General features: G+C 43.1%; 1 protein-coding gene across 1 annotated transcript in view; it reads right to left on the minus strand.

The window, feature by feature from the left end:
* ULK4 (unc-51 like kinase 4) overlaps nt 1–19416 on the minus strand; it is a 506210-nt gene that overhangs the window by 156007 nt on the left and 330787 nt on the right. The window contains exons 32-33 of the mRNA XM_060164074.1: nt 16268–16434; nt 5319–5417 (exon numbers count right to left, since the gene is read on the minus strand). Of these exons, the coding sequence (XP_060020057.1) occupies nt 5319–5417; nt 16268–16434 (266 nt within the window). The remainder of the gene's footprint in view (nt 1–5318; nt 5418–16267; nt 16435–19416) is intronic.

A 19416-nucleotide genomic window follows, 5' to 3' on the forward strand; every position in this document is an offset into this window, starting at 1 on the left:
CAACTGAAAGGAGCACTCGATGAAAAGTGTCCAGAATTAGTCAACAGAAAACACATAATCTTCCATCAGGGTAACGCAAGACCACATGTTTCTATGATGACCAGGCAAAAACTGTTATAACTTGACTGGGAAGTTCTGATTCATCCGCCGTATACACCAGACACTGCACTTCGGATTTCCATTTATTTAGGTCTTCACAAAATTCTCTTAATGGAAAAAAGTTCCATTCTCTGGAAGACTGTAAAAGGCACCTGGAACAGTTATTTGCTCAAAAAGACAAAAAGTTTTGGGAAGATGGAATTATGAAGTTGCCTGAAAAATGGCAGAAGGTAGTGGAACAAAAGAGTGAATACGTTGTTCAATAAGGTTCTTGGTGCAAATGAGAAATGTGTCTTTTATTTTTACTTAAAAACAGAAGGCACTTTTTGGCCAACCCAATAGAATGGTGGCTGTGTGGAGCGGGGAAGGGATAGTTACTGTTTAATGGGAATAGAGTTTCAGTTTTACAAGATGAAAAGAATTACAGAGGTGGATGGTGGTTATGACTGCACAACATTATGAATATATTTAATACTACTGAACAGAGCACTTAAAATTGATTAACGGGGTAAATTTTACGTTATGTTTATTTCATCACAACAAAAAAAGAGAAAAAATTCAAACAGCCCTTCTTCCTTGGCCCAAATCATGTAGTTAGTTATTCCCTCCACAGGGCCCCAGGGAACCTAGAAGCATAGCAAAAGAATTTCTATATTGTACTGTGGGATAAATTGGCATGTTTGCGTACCCAATGGCTGTTCTTTGATCTTACGCATGATGTTTATGAAGGTATACTGAGGATCCTGTATATTATTATCTGCAGAGTATATGCTGGATCTCTGTAATTCAATAACTTTTTGTCAGGAGGCTACAAGTTTACAGCCAAGAAGAAATGCCAAACACTTCACTAAAAAAAAAGTTATCCAGAGGATATTACAGGAGATCAACATAGGAGATGCTAGGTGAGGACTGCAATCCTACCCAGACTGCAGAGGGACAGCTTTCCGGTGGCCAAGAAAGGCATGGTTAATATGAAAAGTATAAGCCAGGCTGAAGACTGGCATCTTTGGCATATAATAAGGAAAACCTTAAAAACAATTCTCTCTCATAAATTTGAAAATACTTATTTTAATAGGGGAAAAGGAAGCTGCAGCGTAATTTTTATAGCAATTAATTATCTAGTTACAAAACTCATCTGGGATACATATCCTGGCTTTGTATTTTCTTGAAAAAGAAAATATTTAGGGGCTTCCCTGGTGGCACAGTGGTGAAGAATCTGCCTGCCAATGCAGGGGACACAGTTCCGAGCCCCGCAGAACAACTAAGCCCATGTGCCACAATTACTGAGCCTGCGCTCTAGAGCCCGCGAGCCACAACTACTGAGCCCGTGCACCACAACTACTGAAGCCCACACTCCTAGAGCCTGTGCTCCCCAACAAGAGAAGCCACTGCAATGAAAAGCCCGCACACCGCAGTGAAGAGTAGCCCCTGCTCACCGCAACTAGAGAAAGCCCGCGTGCAGCAATGAAGACCCAACGCAGCCAAAAATAAATAAATAAAATATATTTATTTTAAAGAAAAGAAAATATTTACATCAAACAACTACCCTGCTTTGTCTTTTCTTCAGGAGACATAGTCAACTTGTTATATATTTTATTAGCCATATTCTTACTCACACTACGGTTACCAATTGAGGGTTCAAAGAGCCCCTTGAAATTCTGTATTGTGTACAGAACTTTGCATATAGGTGAGTCTAGGCATTTTTCCCGGAGAGTCTAGATTCATCAGATTCTCTAAGTAGTTCACACTCAAGACAGACCGAGAGGACTTCCCTGGTGGCGCAGTGGTTAAGAATCCGCCTGCCAATGCAGGGGACATGGGTTCGAGCCCTGGTCTGGGAAGATCCTACATGCTGCGGAGCAACTAAGCCTGTGAGCCACAACTACTGAGCCTGAGCTCTAGAGACCACAAGCTACAACTACTGAAGCCCGTGCGACTAGAGCCCGGACTTCGCAACAAGAGAAGCCACCGCAACGAGAAGCCCACACACCGAAACGTAGAGTAGCCCCCGCTCACCGCAACTAGAGAAAGCCGGGGTGCAGCAACGAAGACCCAAAGCAGCCAAAAATAAATAAATTTATATTAAAAAAAACAGACTGAGAATCCGTCTTATACCCACAGTTCACTATGATTTTATAGTGTAAACATGGGTCATAAATTATGGGTTGACAGGTTTCATGCTCCCTGAAGGATAAGTATGCTTACTTTCACAGGACCCTATCTGGAAAGAACCTCAAAAGCTAACAAGTTCACCCTCCTTCCTTTAGGTAAAATACCTCTACAATTACCCAAGTCCAGTGAAAACTAAAAGTCTGCTTATTTTTCCCTGTGGGAAAGCAATTCCAGCACCTCATTCTGTAACTTATCACATTTTTAACAACCACTGTAAAAATTTATCTTTGGTCTGTATGTGCTCTAGTTGAGGCCCTCAATAGCCTTATTACTATTTTTCTTCACTGTATACACAGCTGTAAATGTGTATTAATCTTTTCCAGAGAAGACATATTGTTTGTCGCAGGCCATTTTTAAACCTAATGACTCCAGTGGTAAATGTGTATGTACACAACACAGTTCACACACTTTAGGCAGACATCTGGCCAATGTACTAGAACCTAAGTGTGATCAAGTTACTAGTAACAGGAGTTCAGAGTCCCAAAGGCTGGGGAAAATATCTCAGAGGATACACTGCAGCAAGAAGGGGCTCTCCAGCTATTTCTGGCAGCTATAGTGTAGGCCAGAAGTACGGGTGTCGTGGCATCCGGTGGAGGTCTGACCTTACCGGGGGCCCACAATATTGGGCCCCTCTGCAGCCCTCATCCTAGCCTGGCCTGTGATCACAGCTCCACTGCTCTCCCTAGTGGAGACTGTACATTCCAGGCTTTCCCGAGCACTGGCACCCCGACTCCCCCTACTTGCCTGCCTCTCTGGGTTCGTCTCCTGTGGTCCTCCCTACACAGACATCAGACCCTCCAGGCCTCCCACCACCAGCAGCGGCACCCTGCCACCCTCTGTGCGTCTGCCCACTAGCTACGATTCACCGGCACTCTCAAGGGTTGCTTCCTGCTTCCCAGGGATTGTGGGCGGGCTCTGGCCTGGGCAACCCAGCAAATTTGCCCACTGTCCTGTGGGCTGTAGTCACACCTTCTCCAATGAGGTCTGACCCACAGCCTTGGGGAAGAGGTATCCCCTTTCAAGTTTGTCCTTCCTGAGGTACTCTCCCTCTCCCTCAGCTTTCGGATACCCTACAGAGTTCTTTTTAAATCTTACATTTACTCGTCAGTTATAGCTTAATAATTCTTTATATTGAAATTCTTTTATTTAAATCACTATGTGGTTTGTCTTCTGATGGGACCCAGACTGACGCAATCACAATGTCTTTGACTGTGCTCATCGATATTTGCTAACAGTGTATTTTTATTGTTTTTATTTTTCCTTCTAGTTTAAGTATATTACGGTTAAACAATGTGGTCTATACAATTCTTACTTATTGGAATTTATTGATATGCTTTTAACCTAACGCATGGTGAACTTTTTAAAGTATTTCCAGAAAATTGAAAAGAAGGCACAGTCTCTATTTTCAGGGTAGAGAGACAGATATACTTCTATTAGATTAATCTTACTAAAGTTTTCATATCCTCTATACCAGGGGTCAACAAACTTTTTCCGTAAAGAGCCAGACAGTAAACAACACAGGCCTGTGGGCTACAGAGTCCCTGTTGTAACTCCTCAACTCTACCGTCAAGATGCAAAAGCAGCCATAGACAATTGTTTGTGTGGCTGTATTCAATAAAACTTTACTTACAAAAAGAGGCAGTGGGCCAGAGTTAGTCCACATGCCTTAGTTTGTCAACTCCTGCTCTATATCATCATTTTCATCCACTTGGGTCGTCAAGCAATGAGAAAGACAGGTTAAATCTCTTGATATTACTGTACTTTTTTTTCCCTATATGTTTTGGTCTTTCCCTGTATGTTTTGGTCCTTCTCTGTTTTTATAGTTCTATGTTCTGATATTTGACGCAAAAAGGTTCATAGTTATTGTATCTTCCTGTGGATTTTACTCCTTACCACTGTACAGTCCTTCTCTTTGTCCTGATAAAGGTTTTTTGTTTTGCATTAAACCTTACGTCTAATAGAGGAAAACATTTAGAAAGAAAATATACAATAAGACAATAAAATTAAGACCAAAGATAAGTTTAAGAATAAATCTAATTGGAATAAATTCAACTATTAAAGCAAATCTCAGGATGTGGCAAACACCAAAACCCTGTCTATAAGATACATATGTGAAATAGTGTCCTAGAAGTTTACCTGAAATAGATTCTTCAACTGCCTTTAAGCTTTTTTTATTGTTTAAATCTTATATGCTATTAATATAAGTGTTATCCTACATACCATATATTGCATCAGTTATATTTAATGGGGATGTTTTGAGTCTTTTATATGTCCTTAAAGAGTGCATGATTTGGTTAGTCTTTCCTCTGTTCACTGGAGCCCCATCTATGTCCTGCATATTTCCAAAATATACAAACAGCTCATACAACTCAATAACAAAAAAAATAAACAACCCAATCAAAAAATGGGCAGCAGACCTAAAAAGACATTTCTCCAAAGAAGACATATAGATAGCCAACGGGCAAATGAAAAGATGCTCAACGTTGCTAATTATCAGGGAAATGCACGTCAAAACTACAATGCGGTTCAGTTGATCCAAGTCTCCATTGGGTTCTTTTCACATACTCAGTAGTCTTGTGCAGTCTCATCTGTTTTCGTGTAATTTCACTTATTTCATTCTATTTCTATGGAGACTGTGGTGGATATGCTCTAGCTCTGTCTGCGCTTCTGCATTTCAGGGTAGTCCTGCATGCCAAGTAACCCTAAAATATCTTTTTGAAAGAGAACTGATGCCCACAATGGATTTCTTCTTCCTTCTTGGAATTCATTTCTTGATTTTCCTTTTTTTTTTTTTTAACCTCACATCCATTAAGAAGAATTTGAGGCTCTGCCTTACTTAAATATCCACTTAAATGAACGATTAGCCACCGCATATTAAAGTAGAAATTTAGTATTTCCAGACTAAATAATCTTCTGAAATTTCTTTTGGTTCTAGTTTTGAAAGGAATCAAAAGAGCATAGCAACTCAAGACATCATGAAATTCAAATAAAATCACTTCACCCTCTGCAACGACCTGAGACACACAAGCAGGTGTGTGAGCTCTTACCAGCGGGATAAGCAGGCTGATAAGGTCTGTCAGAGGCTTGCCGAGCAGCAGCAGGTCTTCTGCGGCCTGCGTGTCCCCTCCAGAGCCGGACTTCTGTGCCTGAACAGGGGGAGGAGAGAGGAAGGGGGTCTTGGAGATTAGTCAGTTTGGCCGTAGGAGACAGGTCCACCCAGTCCCAACAGATGACGGCGCAGAGGAAGCAACTGACCTCAGGCCCCTGAAGAGAAGTTATGCTCGGTAATCACGTGACAGAGCACACACACTGCCACCAGCTGAGGCCACAGAGGCGGATCTGGGTGGACCCCAGATAAAGCAATAACCAGGGCTGTCATTGGAGGGATGATATTGATGTTCACACACTGCGGGTGGTAAAGCACTTTATCTTCCCAACCATCCTGAGACGAGGTGCAGTTATCCCCATTTTTCAGGTGAGAAAACTGAAGTTCAGAGAGGTTGAGTAGTTTGTCTAAGGTCCCACAGACAATGGGTGACAAAGCTGGAGGATGAATCCAGGCTAAATGCCTCCAAATCACACAAGCTCACCTCTTCTGGGCACTGTTATACATACACATTATATGACGCAGACCAAATGCATTCTGCTGTGCTTTCCTTCTCTATATGCACACACCTGCTCAAATAACATCTAGAATATTTATCGAATGAACAGGCTTTGGACCACTGCATGAAGAAGCTTCAGATACAGGTCTATGTTGCTTAGGAAGTACACAATGGAAGTAAGAATTCACAAATGAGTGGCTTTAAGTGTGTCTTTCCCAGGAGTTTTATAGAACTGCCTCATTTCAGAGAAGATTTCTATCATAGAGATGAATAATTTTATACTGAGAGAAGGCACTGATTATTTACTGTATTTGCTATAGCACATACACATTTCATTCGCATACACCCTCTCTGTTTTTAATTTCACTCAGAACAAAACTACTTTTAGGTAATGACCTTTGCCAGAGCCTTTTTAAAGCAGGCTGCCCCGCCTTAGGTCACTAACCCTCTCATAAATGCCAAGGTTCCTTCTGCCTTCGGGCGTATGGAGAGAATTTAAGTGGCGCACTTTCCTTCGTTCAAAAGGAAAGAAAAAAAAATGGATGTTGTGGAAAATCAGACACCTTCCTTTTAACAGCTTGCACCTCTCTGCAGCCAAGGGGGACAACAATAATTGGTAGCTAGAAGTTTCCTCTCCCCTCTCCCCTCCCCTATCCCTACCTCAACCCCTGGCCTCTGTTAGAGAGGTGAAATTTCCTCCCAGAAAACAAACGCGTAGCACTACCCTAGGTCTGAACCTTTCTGAAGTTCAGCTGTTGATCCTGCCTTCTGAAGCACCATGTGAGGTGGAATATCGGCCTTTGCACATTAATATGTTATCCTTTAGAGTAGACCGACTGTCTCTTGGGAAAAATAAGGCAGTCTTGCAAACCAGCACCTAGGCAGGGAGGGGCATGGGGCCACTGCTTCCTTTCCAAACACACATAAGCAAGGAGACACGGCTACAAGCACAAGCACACACTGTGGGACTCTTCCCGCCAGGATATCCAGTGGGCCTCCAGACCCTCTACAGTCATTTGTTATTGTCACCAAGAAACAACCTGACCCAGCCCGCCAGTATTCGGGTACCACCTCCTTATAAAGATGCCAAGCGTTCCAGAAAGGGAATGCTATAGCTTGCACAAGAGGAAGGTGCACATCAGGAATGCATATGAAATTCAACTGTCCTCACAAAAATCCAGGCCCACAGCAGAAACTCTGTGCGCCAAGGGGATCACGTGTGGGTAGCCGAGCAATGAATACAGGGGCCTGGCCAGCCTCTCTCAGGGTCTCTCCAGCTCCCCAACGGTATACTCTCCAGAGTCAGCCTCTCGATTCCCAGATACCTTACGTGTGCATTCTGCAAGGGGCTCTTTCCACAGCAAGAAAACCCACCTCTGCCGTGATGTTGCTACGGTCCTCCCTGTCCAGTCCTCTGCCTTTGCCTCTGTCCCACTGATCCCTTTCAGCAACTCACTGCCCCAGTCCTTGCTGGCTGGTAACCAACCCCACTCCTGGCCATTCATGGTTCTTGGCTCACCCAGCTGTTACAGCCTGGGCAAGAGGAGAGGGCAGCCTGAGTTGGATGCTAGCAGTAGTGCTTGAGGCAAAATCTAAATTATTTGCTGACAAATTAAACGAGGAATATGAAAAAGGGAAATCTTAAGAATGACCCCCAGGTTTCTAGTTTGCACAGCAGGATGAGAGGGGCAGGAATTGCTGGCAGGGGAATGGTTTGGGAGGTGAATCCTGAGCTCCGCTTTAGACATGTTGAATTTGAGGGGACTGTGGGGCATTCTAGTGGTCACGTTTAGGAAGCTACTGAATATATTAAGTACGGATCTCAGACGAGAACTCTAGGTACAAATATAAATTTAATAGCTGTAAACATATAAAACATGGGCATGTCAACTTATGAGCCATATGTAATATTAAATGGCATTACAGCATTACCCAAAATGAGATAAGGAGATACAGCTAACTTCTTGGCACAAGAAGAAAGGCCAGGAAGAATATAACTCTATTACATCTACCACTGCTACATGAATCTAGTGCACAGGGGGCAGGTCCTCAACAGAGCTTTGTTACATAAACACAGAGGTACGGCGCCTATAGTGAACAAGAGTCAATTCCTCAGGCAGCTGCTGCCAACGTCCTAAGCAGGTTCAAGCACAACAGAGCACAACGTGCAATGGTGTGGCCTAGACAATTCAAGTCAACACTCAGTGCGCTCCCCAGACACCATCACCCACATGCTTGCCATGCACAGATGATACGACTCAGTCCCCACTCTGTAGAACCCCACGGTTTCATTAAAAGAATGGCGTGCTTTACGATGGAAAACAGTATGGAGGTTCCTCAAAAAACTAAAAACAGAGTTGCCATATGATCCAGCAATATCATTCCTGGGCATATATCCAGACAAAACTATAATTCCGAAAGATACAGGCACCCCTATGCTCATAGCAGCACGACTTACAGTAGCTAAGACACGGAAACGGCCTAAATCTCCATTGACAGATGAATGGATAAAGAAGATGTGGTACCTATATACAATGGAATACTACTCAGCCGTTAAAAAGAATGAAATAGTGCCATTTCCAGAAACATGGATGGATCTAGAGATGATCATACTATGCAAAGTAAGTCAGAAAGAGAAAGACAAATACCATATGATAGCACTTATATGTGGAATCTAAAACACAACACAAATGAACTTATCTATAAAACAGACACAAACATAGAGAACAGACTTGTGGTTGCCGAGGGGGGAGGAGTGGGATGGGGGAGGGAAGATGGATTGGGAGTTTGGGATTAGCAGGTGCAAACTATTATACATAGAAGGGATAAACAACAAGGTCCTACTGTAGAGCATAGGGAACTATGTTCGATATCCTGTGACAAACCATAATGAAAAAGAATATGAAAAAGAGTACACATATGCATAACTGAGTCACTTTGCTGGACAGCAGAAATGAACACAACACTGTATATCAACTATACTTCAATAAAATTTAAAAATAGAAGAAGAAGAATGGCAAGTTTTCAAATAACTGCACTAAAGGCAGAGTGTGAAAACTGCCACAGTGGAGGAGGGAATAGAGGAGCTGGGGCGGGAGTAGGAAAAGGTGACACAAAGTCACCGTTTGGATGGTGGGGACGAGGTCTGCAGGGAATGACGTGGACAGCCGGTGTTTCAGGTGCTGGAATCACGTGAGGAAAGGCCGGGAGTGATAAGGCACCGGATCCATGTGGAAAATGCCAAGGTGACTGTTTGGCGTGTGCATGGGCTGCGTGAGGGCTGGCGGACGAGGCTGGAAAAACCACCCTGGGGCTGATCATATGAGGCCTTGACCGTCTTGCCAAGGAGTTAGAAAATGATATGTAGATAGTGAGATGTCATCGAAGTTTTCAAGGGCAGGAGAGAAACGATGAGGACCACAGACTACAGCAGACAAATCTCACTTGCACTCAGCCACCAGACAGGGTAGCTCATGGGGGACAACAATAAGGGCAAAGTCTGAGGAGTCGAACTGGTAACTCCAAGGGATACTGAAATAGAGACTGTAGCCCCTACCCTGGCAGCCTTCACGTGAGTGTGAGATCAAAGACGACTCAGGGGCCACATTTCAGTCTTCCAGGCAATGCCGACACACCTGCCGACCAACAGCAGTTAAACCGTCCTACTACCAGAGTAATGTATCAAGCTGTCCCCCATCACTCCAGAAGTGAGAGACAAGGCCCAGATTGGGAAGTCAGGTGACCTGGATTTTAATATTGAATATTTTCTTTCCCTAGCCCCCAAACTTGGTAACATCCCCCGCCGCTGTTCACTCTGCAGGACCCTGTACCTTCCAGTGGTGAGGCATCGCAGTGTATTAAGATGATGATTTGCTCCACTATTTGGGTATTGACCGTCATACCGAAATGAAGCTCCCTGACACTTAACACCCTTCTTCTCTTGATTGCTGCCAAAATCACAGGTGCCAAGCCCTGGGCTAGGCTCACAAATGCAAAATAAAACCATAAATTTATACCTCGTAAGCCTGCTAGGAGTTAGTTCACTCCGTAGCTATGAACTGAGTGCCCTCCCATGTGCCAGGACACAGAAACGAAGAAATCACGGCCCCCGGGAACCCTCTGGAAACAGGAAGGGGAGGTGAGCACCTTTCATCTTGTTGCTATTAATAATACAGCAACCATTTATCGCTTACCTTCCCTGGGCCAGGTATACTTAAGGCACATCATATTTACATATCTTGTATTCTCTCATTTAAGTCCCCTGCTGAGTACTTAGCATGTCTACTTTACAGACAAGGAAACTGATACTCAGACAGGTCAAGTAACGTGCCCAGCGCCTCACAGGTAAAAGTGACGTGGCTGGGGGCTTCCCTGGTGGCGCAGTGGTTCAGGGTCCGCCTGCTGATGCAGGGGACACGGGTTCGTGCCCCGGTCCGGGAAGATCCCACATGCCACGGAGCGGCTGGGCCCGTGAGCCATGGCCGCTGAGCCCGCGCGTCCCACAACGGGAGAGGCCACAACAGTGAGAGACCCACGTACCGAAAAAGAAAAACAGTGACGTGGCTGGGATTCAAATCCAAGGTGTTCCAGCCTGCAAGGCCCAGGTGCTCCCACCACACCAGTGAGACCTGAGCATCTATTTGTCTCTGCTTCCACAACTTTCACACACAAACTCACAAGGTAGGTTGGGGATAGAGACTGGACTCCTAGCAGAGATTCTGACACCTCCCTCCCCTACTCCTCACCTTCCCAGTACACATTCCTGCATCATATCCCTCTCCTCCCTGAAAAAGAAAACCGCTTCATAAATCTAAGCACTATTACCATTTTAAACACTGGCAACACTCAGCTCTTCTACTTTCGAGAGGTTCCTGTTAAATGCAGACATGAGCTTTGAATGCAGAAGAATCCCAGGTGTGCAGACAAATGGAAGAGGTGACACGCTTTGGAAAGAACTTTCAGCTTAGTGTTCTAGAAGGATGTGTCGTTGGTGCCCACTCCATTTCTTTTCCCAACCTTTTCCCTAATTCAGTCTCAAGGACCCTACCTCTTTCAGACTGACACCAGGTATCATGTAGATCAAAGTTGGTCATCAAGGTCAAAAGCAATACTTGGCAGATATTATAGGGAAAGATTTAGAAAGATGAGAGCAGTAAAATACAAAGTGGTGCTGAGGGCTTCCCTGGTGGCGCCGTGGTTGAGAGTCCACCTGCCGATGCAGGGGACACGGGTTCGTGCCCCGGTCCGGGAAGGTCCCACATGCCCCGGAGCGGCTGGGCCCGTGAGCCATGGCCGCTGAGCCTGCGCATGCAGAGCCTGTGCTCCGCAACGGGAGAGGCCACAACAGTGAGAGGCCCGTGTAACGCAAAAAAAAAAAAAAAAAAAAAAAGGGGTGCTGAAAAAAATGAAAGAATAAAAAACAGTGATCTATTGGTACACTAACAAATTGAAAAAAATAATTAGAAAATATTTTGTACTAAGGAGTTTCCTTTTAAACACCCTACCTGATCACTTGAAATAAAAGAGGATTTCTATGTTCTGGAATTTAAAGAATTTTTAGACTTCTGATCCTTTTTATCCACAACCTACACAACCTTTTTTTTTTTTTTTTTTGCGATATGCGGGCCTCTCACTGTTGTGGCCTCTCCCGTTGTGGAGCACAGGCTCCAGATGCGCAGGCCCAGCGGCCATGGCTCACAGGCCCAGCCGCTCCACGGCACGTGGGATCTTCCCGGACCGGGGCACGAACCCGTGTCCCCTGCATCGGCAGGCGGACTCTCAACCACTGCGCCACCAGGGAAGCCCCACAATCTTTACAGATTGATATCATCAAAGCATCTTGTGAGAGTAACTATCAACGACACCTTGAAGAATTACGTAAAGCTACCACTGTGGAAACTGAAATAAGAAACAATGCTCTCGATAACTTAAAAGGACCAACTGTATAGCACAGGGCACTCTACTCAATACTCTGTAATGACCTACATGGGAAAAGAATCTAAAAAAGAGTGGACCTATGTGTATGTATAACTGATTCACTGTGCTGTATAGCAGAAACCAACACAACAATGTAAATCAACTATATTCCAATAAAAATTTTAAGAAAAAGAAACAATGCTCTCTGAAGAGACACTTATTAGAAAAGAGAGGGAAAACTAAGAGAAATCCATAATTCAGGATTCCATAAGTACTTAGCCAAGCTTTACTGTTCATTTAGAATATGTGCAAATAAAAACAGCAACGTAGTCCAAAGGCCATTTTCATCTACTGGCTTTACAAGTTTGGGTTAAAACTTATTGACTAACTATCATCTTGGTTGAGGGGATCTTGGAATTATTTATTAAAACACACAAGACAAGCTACATACTTCACCACCTTAACTGCGGGTAAAAGATAATGATGAATAACAGACACTAAACCGGGGTCTAGCGATTCATTCTTGGGTGTGCTACTGTGACTCCTGGCAAGGTAACAGAACAGTCTGCTTTCAACATCAACTTCTGCATCTATCCAAGCCAGGATGCTACCATTGATATACCATCTCTTGCAATTTTATTGGGATTCTAAATATAACAGTGAATTCATATTGGCTGTGTGCTATCCCATGATCTAAGTATCAGCTGACTCAATTCTTTAGAGAAAACATGAAAGGAGATAAGCATGTGGTGGTACCTAACAAAGAAAGTACTGCTCAGTGAACTCACATGCCCTTCCTTCCTCAGAGCACGATGCCAGGTTACAGTCTGGGGCTACCTGACTTTTCTATAGCCACTAAATATTGGGGTGGCCAAAAGATTCATTCAGTTTCTCCATAAGATGGCCCTAGTGGCACTTAGTTGTCTTTAACTTCATTTGAAACAATTCTGTTAGTGACAGCTGTCATATCAGCGTGCATTTAAATAAAAACTTATCGGGCTTCCCTAGTGGCGCAGTGGCTGAGAGTCCGCCTGCTGATGCAGGGGACACGGGTTCGTGCCCCAGTCTGGGAAGATCCCACATGCCGCGGGGCGGCTGGGCCCGTGAGCCATGGCCACTGGGCCTGCGCGTCCAGAGCCTGTGCTCTGCAACGGGAGAGGGCACGACAGTGAGAGGCCAGCGTACCGCAAAAAAAAAAAAAAAAAAAAAACTTATCAAAATTGGTGGATTTTTGTGTAGCCATTTTAATATTGAAGATGGAAGAAAAAAGCAACATTTTCAGCATATTATGCTTTATTATTTCAAGAAAGGTAAAAACACAACTGAAACGCAAAAACAGATTTGTGCAGTGTATGGAGCAGATGCTGTGACTGATCGAACATATCAAAAGTGGTTTACGAAGTTTCATGCTGGAGATTTCTCGCTGGCTGATGCTCTGCGGTCCGGTAGACCAGTTGAAATTGAGAGCGATCAAACGGAGACATTAACTGAGAACAATCAACGTTATACCACACAGGAGATAGCCAACATACTCAAAATACCCAAATCAAGCGCTGAAAATCATTTGCACCAACTTGGTTATGTTCATCGCTTTGATGTTTGGGTTCCACATAAGGGAAAAAACCTCCCTGACCGTATTTCCGCATGCGATTCTCCATTGAAATGTAATGAAAACGTTTTGTTTTTAAAACAAATTGTGATGGGTGATAAAAAGTGGATACTGCCCAATAACGTGGAATGGAAGAGACTGTGGGGCAAGTGAAATGAACCGTCACCAACCACACCAAAGGCTGGTCTTCTTCCAAAGAAGGTGATGTGTATATGGTGGGATCAGAAGGGAGTCCTCTATTATGAGCTCCTTCCAGAAAACCAAACGATTAATTCCAACAAGTACTGCTCCCAATTAGACCAACTGAAAGCAGCACTCAATGCAAAGTGTCCAGAATTAGTCAACAGAAAACACATAATCTTCCATCAGGGTAACGCAAGACCTCATGTTTCTATGATTACCAGGCAAAAACTGTTACAGCTTGGGTGGGAACTTCTGATTCATCCGCCATATTTACCAGACATTGCACCTTCGGATTTCCATTTATTTAGGTCTTCGCAAAATTCTCTTAATGTAAAAAATTTCCATTCCGTGGAAGACTGTAAAAGGCACCTGGAACAGTTATTTGCTCAAAAAGACAAAAAGTTTTGGGAAAATGGAATTATGAAGTTGCCTGAAAATGGCAGAAGGCAGTGGAACAAAAAAGGGTGAATACGTTGTTCAATAAGGTTCTTGGTGCAAATGAGAAATGTGTCTTTTTACTTAAAAACTGAAGGAACTTTTTGGCCAATCCATCACATCTCTAGCCCTCAAAAACCATCTTGCAGGGGGCCTGATTCCTCTAGCTCAAAGCTACAGTAATCAAGACAGTATGGTAGTGGCACAAAAACAGAAATATAGACCAATGGAACAGGAGAGAAAGCCCAGAGATAAACCCACGTACATATGGTCACCTTATCTTTGATAAAGGAGGCAAGAATATACAATGGAGAAAAGATAGCCTCTTCAATAAGTGGTGCTGGGAAAACTGGACAGCTACATGTAAAAGGATGAAATTAGAACACTTCCTAACACCATACACAAAAATAAACTCAAAATGGATAAAGACCTAAATGTAAGGCGAGACTCTATAAAACTCTTAGAGGAAAACTATGACATAAATCACAGCAAGATCCTTTTTAACCCACCTCCTAGAGAAATGGAAATAAAAACAAAAATAAACAAATGGGACCTAATGAAATGTAAAAGCTTTTGCACAGCAAAGGAAACCATAAACAAGATGAAAAGACAACCCTCAGAATGGAAGAAAATATTTGCAAATGAAGCAACTGACAAAGGATTAATCTCCCAAATATACAAGCAGCTCATGCAGCTCAATATCAAAAAAACAAACAACCCAATACCAAAATGGGCAGAAGACCTAAACAGACATTTCTCCAAAGAAGATATACAGATGGCCAACAAACACATGAAAGGATGCTCAACATCACTATCATTAGAGAAAAGCAAATCAAAACTACAGTGGGGTATCACCTCACACTGGTCAGAATGGCCATCATCAAAAAATCTACAAACAATAAATGCTGGCTGGAGAGGGTGTGGAGAAAAGGGAACCCTCTTGCACTGCTGGTGGGAATGTCAATTGATGCAGCCACTATGGAGAACAGTATGGAGGTTCCTTAAAAAACTAAAAATAGAACTATCATACGACCCAGCAATCCCACTACTGGGCATATACCCTGAGAAAACCATAATTCCAAAAGGAGTCATGTACCACAATGTTCATTGCAGCTCTATTTAGAATAGCCAGGACATGGAAGTAACCTAAGTGTCCATCAGCAGATGAATGGATAAAGAAGATGTGGCACATGTATACAATGGAATATTACAGCCATAAAAAGAAACGAAATTGAGTTAGTTGTAGTGAGGTGGATGGAGATAGAGACTGTCACACAGAGTGAAGTAAGTCAGAAAGAGAAAAACAAATACCGTATGCTAACATATATATATGGAATCTTAAAAAAAAAAAAAGGTTCTGAAGAACCTAGGGGCAGGACAGGAATAAAGATGCAGATGTAGAGAACAGACTTGAGGACACGGGGAGAGGGAAGGGTAAGCTGGGACAAAGTGAGAGAGTGGCATGGACATATATACACTACCAAATGTAAAATAAATAAAATAGATAGCTAGTGGGAAGCAGCCACATAGCACAGGGAGATCAGCTCGGTGCTTTTTGCCCACCTAGAGGGGTGGGATAGGGAGGGTGGGAGGGAGACGCAAGAGGGAGGAGATATGGAGATATACGTATACGTATAGATGATTCACTTTGTGATAGAGCAGAAACTAACACACCATTGTAAAGCAATTATACTCCAATAAAGATATTAAAAAACAAAAAAACAAAAAACCATCTTGCAATTCCACATTATCAGTCATAACGGAAAGCAAGTGTGAGGGTTTATGTGTTGCATATGCATGTATATGTATGTGTGTATCTATGCACATACAAACACATTATGTGTGCGTGTGTATGCGCACCTAAAACCTCAATCCGCTGCTGCTCGCTAGCTAATCCATCCTGTTGGGGATGGGCTGGACTGCCATCTCTGGACAGGAAAGACTACACTCCGCCTGGCCAACCTCACAGTCCAAATGATCTCTGGGTCGCCAGCAGTTCCCTAATGAGTACTCACCAATTCTTTGCTTGGGCCTCTCCTGCTTTCCTTTCAGACTTCGTGTTCAAATCACCTGTCCTTGACACTGGTCACCCAAAGATGGCTAATAAATATGGTATTCCCTCCCTATGGAATAATATGTTCTTTTCCAAAAATAAAGCCACATTCAAGGAAGATTAGAGAAAAGAGAAGGAAAGGGAAGTGGGACGTGGCACGGGGTTGTTCAAGATGGGGAGAAAGAGGTCCTCTACCTGCAGAGCCAGTCGCACGACCCCGGAGGTATAGGTCAGCATGCTGTGCAAAATATCCAGCAGGGAAAATAGCAGGGCGGCTGCCATCTCGTTGTTGTTTTTATTGTCCACATCCAAGCACAGTGTGGCAGTTTCAGTGAACAGGTTACAGACATGATGGACCAGTCCTGGGGGTAAATAGGAGAAGGGTAAAACATTCATCATAAAATATAAAAAAACGGGTCACGTAAACCCAGCAGAGCAGGCATACACAGTCTACGTTGCATAAACTCTAAACAGTCCTTCAACTGTATTTGTACCAGGTACACTTGGGAAAGGTTTCTAAAATGCAGGTTCCCAGGCCACACGCCCAGAGAGTCTGCTCAGGAGCCTGGAATGAGGCCTGGGAATATACTTGTTAAAAAGCTCCCCCGCTGATTTTGATGGAAGCGTTCCCCAAATTACACTCTGAGAAACACTATACTACATGGACAGGCTTCCAGGGATGGAAGACTCCCTGACACTGCACAGTGCTGTATGCAAACATCCTGTCCCCAGGTTCTGTTTAAAGGTACAGTTCTTCATGGGGTGGCTCAGAGACCACAAGTGAACTGGGGATCTATCAAGGATGGAAAAGTAATTGGGTCACCTCCAGAGGCTAAAGAAATGAAGTGATTGTTTTCACATGCATTCCAAAGTGTACGATAATGATTTTAAGCAATGTGAAATCGAGAAATTGCCAGGTCTGTCTCTGCAAACTTCATATTCACACTGTGGCTGGTCTTCATCAACTTGCACTTTTTTTTTTTTTTTTTGCGGTAGTCGGGCCTCTCACTGTTGTGGCCTCTCCCGTTGGGGAGCACAGGCTCCAGACGTGCAGGCTCAGTGGCCATGGCTCACGGGCCTATCCACTCCGCAGCATGTGGGATCCTCCCGGACCAGGGCACGAACCCGTGTCCCCTGCATCGGCAGGCGGACTCTCAACCACTGCGCCACCAGGGAAGCCCTCAACTTTCACTTTGATGTAGTTTGTTATGACCAATACATTTAAGTTGGCATTTTTATTATTATTGTAACTCAGCATTACATTTTGAATTCCCAAAATGATTCAGATGTAAACGTGGTGAAAAGACAACATGAAATGTTATAAACCGAAACGGTAAGGGGGTCCTTCAGTATCAACAGATCTCAATGTTCTAGAAAAAAGTGAATCTTCGACTATAAATATTTTACACAAGCAGATGGGGAAAAAAACATGGTAAGGAAGGAAGACATGTGTTGTAAGCTGGACCTGCAGTCCACTTATTTATTGGCCCTGCAATCCACTGGTCGCTAGTTCTCAGGACAATCGGATGGAAACTCTGCCAGGCACAGCCATCCGACCTTTGGTACCTTTCCCAGACACTGCACACGGTCATTTTCAGTAAACCAATCTAGTGTTCCTAGACAAGTGCAAAGTAATTAGACTACAAAAGCAATTAATTTTATCACTAAAGGCAGAGGGAAACCAAAATTACAGAGCATCATTCAAAGTTGTAATCCTTGCGGCAAAAACCGGTATAAGCTACAAAGCTGAAAATAAACACACTTGAAGGGAAAGTTGAATGAATTATTAGCAAAATTTCTCTATCAAGTGACAAGGTTTCATAGCACAAATCATCGATGACACATAGTAAAGAAAAGCAATTATTAGGACACATGCATTACACCGACAGGCGTTCTCTTCTGAGTTAGCATGCATCCCTCAAGTGCACTCTATGAATCGGCACTTGGCGTTTGTGAGCTGCAGGTAGGATAGAAGGGCTTTAAAACGTAGTATGTGGTAAACACATGCTGCAAGAGAGATGTTCTCTTTTGGGGGGTTCATGATTACTTTGTGACACATCATGCTGATGGTCAGAGGTGCAAGGGACCCAGCTATGTGAACAGCGGTCCTTCAGAAGGAGGAGGTGGACCCCTGGATACCCATCTACATGCTGCTTGATTCAGACGAAACAGCTGATGAACAACTGTGCTCTTCCTGATCTTTATTCAGTTTTCAAGCAAGGAGCACAAACAATGAACGCGATCGAATCCATGCTGGGCTGGCAAGCCTTTCCAGCCTGTGAAAAAACAGGCAACAAACACCAAGCTCTGACATTACACTTGGAAGTCACCTGCTGTCAGGGAAGGTGCTCATATGAGATTAGAAATGAAGTGCGACCTAAATATTTCTTCATAACAGTGAAAATGCCAGCAAAGTCCATTAATACGATGTTACATGGCCTAGCTCAGCCATATAGTCACTGCTCTTCACAGACAGAACTTTCACTTCAGATGAAAATACAAGTTTTTCTTGTTTAAACATTTTATTATGAAAACAAAGAAAGTCATGAGAAATTTCAGTAAAATGAATCCCTATCACCCTCTTTCATAATTATCAATAGTTTGCCAATATTGTTTAATTATCCCCATCTACTTTTTTTTTAGTATTTTAAAGCAAATTCTAGATATCATCTTATTTCTCCTGTAACTGCTTCTGTAAGTCTCACAAATACCTTTTTTTAAAAAACATAACCACAACGCCATTACCACCTAATACAACTAACCCTCTTCTTAACATACTCAATATATCATCTGCGTTCAAAACTCAACTGTCACCAAAAAAACTGTCTTTTTTTTACAGTTCATCTGTTTGACTCAAGATACAAAGCAGGTCCACACATTCCATTTGGCCACAGATCTTAAGTCTCCTTCAACCTCTAACAGCCCTCTTCCCCACCTGCAATTTTTCAGGCCATTTATTTGTTGGAGAAATGAGAATATTTTTCCTGCAGATGTTCTTGTTGCGTTGTTCTTATATCCCTGCATTTCCTGTAAACTGGTAATTAGACCTAGAGACTCAATTTAATTCAGGTTTGATTATTTTGGCAAGAATACTTGGAGCTGGATACTGTGTATATCCTGTTGCATTATATCTGGAAGGATGTACTGTCTGGTTGGTCTACTCTTAATGATGTTGAAATTGACCCATGGGTTCGCGGGTTGTTAGCCTAACTCATCCAGTAAAAACTTCCACATCAAACGTTATCTACTAATGACCAATGTCCAGTTGTATTATTTCTTTAGACATGGCAATACGGAATTTCCAAATTCCGTCATTCCTTGTATATTTTTTCATCTGCTTTTCT

The sequence above is a fragment of the Lagenorhynchus albirostris genome, chromosome 10 (assembly GCF_949774975.1).
Source record: "Lagenorhynchus albirostris chromosome 10, mLagAlb1.1, whole genome shotgun sequence".
NCBI classification, from domain to species: Eukaryota; Metazoa; Chordata; class Mammalia; order Artiodactyla; family Delphinidae; genus Lagenorhynchus; species Lagenorhynchus albirostris.